At 63.3% G+C, this 3,418-nt stretch overlaps 1 protein-coding gene across 1 annotated transcript in view; it reads right to left on the bottom strand.

Moving 5' to 3' along the window:
- GABBR1 (gamma-aminobutyric acid type B receptor subunit 1) overlaps positions 1-3,104 on the bottom strand; it is a gene marked incomplete at its 5' end in the record, with an annotated part of 7,684 nt that extends 4,580 nt beyond the window's left edge. The window contains 5 exons of the mRNA XM_009273810.2: positions 28-105; positions 1,560-1,623; positions 1,871-2,113; positions 2,204-2,395; positions 3,039-3,104. Coding sequence (XP_009272085.2) covers positions 28-105; positions 1,560-1,623; positions 1,871-2,113; positions 2,204-2,395; positions 3,039-3,104 — 643 coding nt within the window. The remainder of the gene's footprint in view (positions 1-27; positions 106-1,559; positions 1,624-1,870; positions 2,114-2,203; positions 2,396-3,038) is intronic.
- Between the last annotated feature and the right edge of the window lie 314 nt (positions 3,105-3,418).

Genomic DNA, 3,418 nt, shown 5'->3' with positions numbered 1-3,418 from the left:
TCACACCCCACACGCGGCGCCGCTCACCGATCCACTTGTCGTTGTTGTACCAGGACAGGTTGTCCTTGGTGCTGTCGTAGTAGCCGATCTTCTTGTAGACACCTCCTGCAAGGGCGATGGAGATGGGTCAGGTGGGAGGGACGGAGGCACGACACCCCTCCGCTGCTTGTGCACGCCCCCACAGGATCACAGACTGGGGGGGGGTTGGAAGGGACCTCTGGGTCCGACCCCCCTGCTCAAGCAGGACCACCCAGAGCCCGTCGTCCATGACCACGTCCACGTGGCGTTTGGATGTCTCCAAGGGCGGAGACCTCACCACCTCTCTGGGGACCTTCTGCCAAGCGCTTGGTCACCTGCGCTGTGACAAAGCGGTTCCTGATGTTCAGCTGGAGCCTCCCGCGCTCCGGTCCCTTCGTCATCTTCGTGGCCCTTCGCTGGACGCTCTCCAGTTGCTCTCTTGTACTGGGGAGCCCAGTAGTGGCCCCGTATCTCCAGGTGTGGCCTCACCAGTGCTGAGCAGAGGGGAAGGATCGCCTCCTCGACCTGCTCCACCACTCCTCCTGCTGCAGCCCAGGACACTGTTGGCCGCCTTTGCCTCGTGGTCAACCTGGTGTCCACCAGGACCCCCAGGGCCTTCTCCGCAAAGCTGGTTGATCCCCAGCCTGTCCTGGTGCCCGGGGGTGTTCCTGGAGCGCTTCCCCTTGTTGAACCTCGTGAGGTTCCTCTCAGCCCATTTCTCCAACCTGTTGAGGTTCTTCTAGGTGGTTCTTCGACCCCCTGGCGTCTCAGCTGCTCGTCGCGGTTCGGTGCCATCAGCGAACTGGCCGAGGGTACTCTCTGCCCCATCATCCAGACCGTTGACGAAGATGCTGAACAGGACTGGACCCAGGATTGACCCCTGGGGTGCGCTGCTGGTGACTGGCCTCCAACCGGACCTTCTGCCGCCGATCCCCACCCCCCCCGGCCCTGGCCGTTCAGCCGGTTTTCAGTCCACCCCACTGTCTGCTCATCCAGCCCAGACTTCACCATCTTCTCTGTGAAGATCTTCTGGGAGACAACAGCGTTGAAAGCCTTCCTGAAGCCAAGGTAGACAACGTCCGCCGCTCTCCCCTCATCCACCAAGCCAGTAGAAGGTGGTCAAGTTGGTCAAGCTTCTCCTTTGGTGAATCCATGCTGGCTACTCTTGATGACTTTCTTGTCCCAAGCTCCTTGCTTGTCCCCCAAACCTCCTCCACCTCTGGGCCTCCCTCTGTCACATGGCAAGAGCAGTTGTGTGTTGGTGAGGACACACGTCCTGTTGGACAGGCGGCCAGAAAGGGTGCGGAGAAGGGGGTTGTCCCATGTGCGTTGCCACCCCTTGAGAGGTTGTGCAGTGGGGGGACTCGTTGGGGTGTGTGTCTCGGAGTGGTTGTGTGCTGTTGTCGTGCGGGCAACAGGGCCGCGACGGCGAGCTGCGGCTGTTGTGCGTGAAGGGGTGTTGCGGGACGCTCGGTGGTGGTCGCCGCGTGCAACGGGGTGACGGCGTCACCCTGACAGGGCTGCTGCCCACGCTCACTCACCTTGCAGCTGCTCAATGAGCGTCCAGGCCATGCGGGAGCCGCTGGCGTCGAAGACAACGTGTCCCTGTGGGGTGGAATGGAGAAGGCGTCGGGGACCTGTCAGGTGGCAGGACCACGTCCCCAGAGGGGTGTCGGGAGAACTTCTCTGGGAGTTTTGGGGTGGCTCACGAGGGCACCCTTGACGGATGCCTTCAAGGCACCTCCGCCACCACCTTGAAGGTGGAGGAGTTGGGGACATGGGAGACCTTCTTGGGGAGAAGAGGACACGCTGGGGCAGGGGACTGGCAGGGGCTCAGGTGTGGGCAACGCACCGAGACGCCCTCGAAGGCGGAGGAGTTGAGGGCCCGGTAGATCTCATCGGTGATGTTCTTGTTGTTGTAGTTGAAGTCCTCCAGGCGCAACCCCTTCTTGACCAGCTCCGCCGAGGTCTTGTTGAGGGCCAGGGCCAGCGCCCAGATGGCATCGTAGGCCAGTGGAGCCTCCTGGAAGCCGCCTGTCTCCTCAGGGTTCTTGCCCAGCCGCTTCTGCAGCTTCTCGATGAACTCCTGGGACGTCTGGGATGGGGAACGAGACGGTGGTGATGTGGTGGGTGGGATGGAGCGGACCCCCTGGGGGTGCCACGTGTCCTCCCATCCTCCCCATACCATGTTGGAGATGCTGCGGGTGTTCTCAGGGTTGAGCATGACGATCTCGGTGGTAACGTGTCCTTCCACGGCCTCGGCCATCTCCGCCTCGGTGCAGTTGATGGCCGGATCCTTGATGCGGAACCAGTTGTCGGCGTACCAGCCAATGAGGAACCAGACGTACTTCTTGCCGTACAGCTTCTCCTTGTAGACCTGCGCGGGCCAAGGAGCAGCGGCCTTACCCTTCACCCCGTCCTTCCCCCCGTCCGTCCGTCCATCGCTCTTCACCCCATCCCATCCAGTCACCCTACGCTCATCTAGAATCCTTCTCCCCATCCCGTCCGTCCGGCTGGACCTCTGTCCGTCCACTCTTCACCCCGCGCCTCTGCTCAACCTTCCCGCCGTCCCACCTGCCCATCCCGTCCATCCAGCTGGACCTCTGTCCGTCCACTCTTCACCCCGCGCCTCTGCTCAACCTTCCCGCCGTCCCACCTGCCCATCCCGTCCATCCAGCTGGACCTCTGTCCGTCCACTCTTCACCCCGTGCCTCCTCTCAACCGTTTCCCTTCCCACCATCCCAACCCGCCTGCCCGCCCACCCATCCACCCATCCGTCCGCCGGTTCTACCGCGCTCGCATCTACCCACGCTTCCACCCGTCCATCCTAACGTCCTTCTGCCCACTGACCCCCACGTCCCGCCACCCTTCGCTCCATCCCACCGCCCATCTCCCCGCCCCTCCCAACTGCCCCGCGTCCACCTGATGGCCACCCACCCTTTCTCTACTGCCTGCCACCCACGGTCCCGTCCTCCCACGTGCCCCCCTTTTCGCCCCCCCACACCGCGTCCACCCCTCACCTCGCAGAAGACCTTACGCGCCTCCGTCTCGTAGAAGAGCCCCACAATGATACGGGCGTCCTGGCGCTGCGGGGAGACAAGTCACCCCCAGGGTGGGACTCCTGCTCCCCTTCGCTCCTGGAGGGTCAATCCCACCCATCCTCATTTGCATAACTTTGCATAGGGGCGCTGAGGAGGACCAGAACCTTGGCGTTGCACAGCCAGGTCATGGACATTGCTAGGCACCTCCTGGTCGGAGGAGATGCATCGTTGACCCGGACGCTTGGGCATCTTGGGGTGCCTCTGCTCCCTTTGGGGTGCAGGACATGGCTCCATCCGCACCCCGATGGTTGTGGGTGCCGTGGGGGGATGACTCGGGGGGGGGGGGGGGGGGGGGGGGG

Source organism: Aptenodytes forsteri, unplaced genomic scaffold (genome assembly GCF_000699145.1).
Source record: "Aptenodytes forsteri isolate BGI_AS27 unplaced genomic scaffold, ASM69914v1 Scaffold714, whole genome shotgun sequence".
Lineage (NCBI taxonomy): Eukaryota > Metazoa > Chordata > Aves > Sphenisciformes > Spheniscidae > Aptenodytes > Aptenodytes forsteri.
Note: the sequence above shows the minus strand (reverse complement) of the source record. Positions and strands in the feature narration are given on the sequence as shown.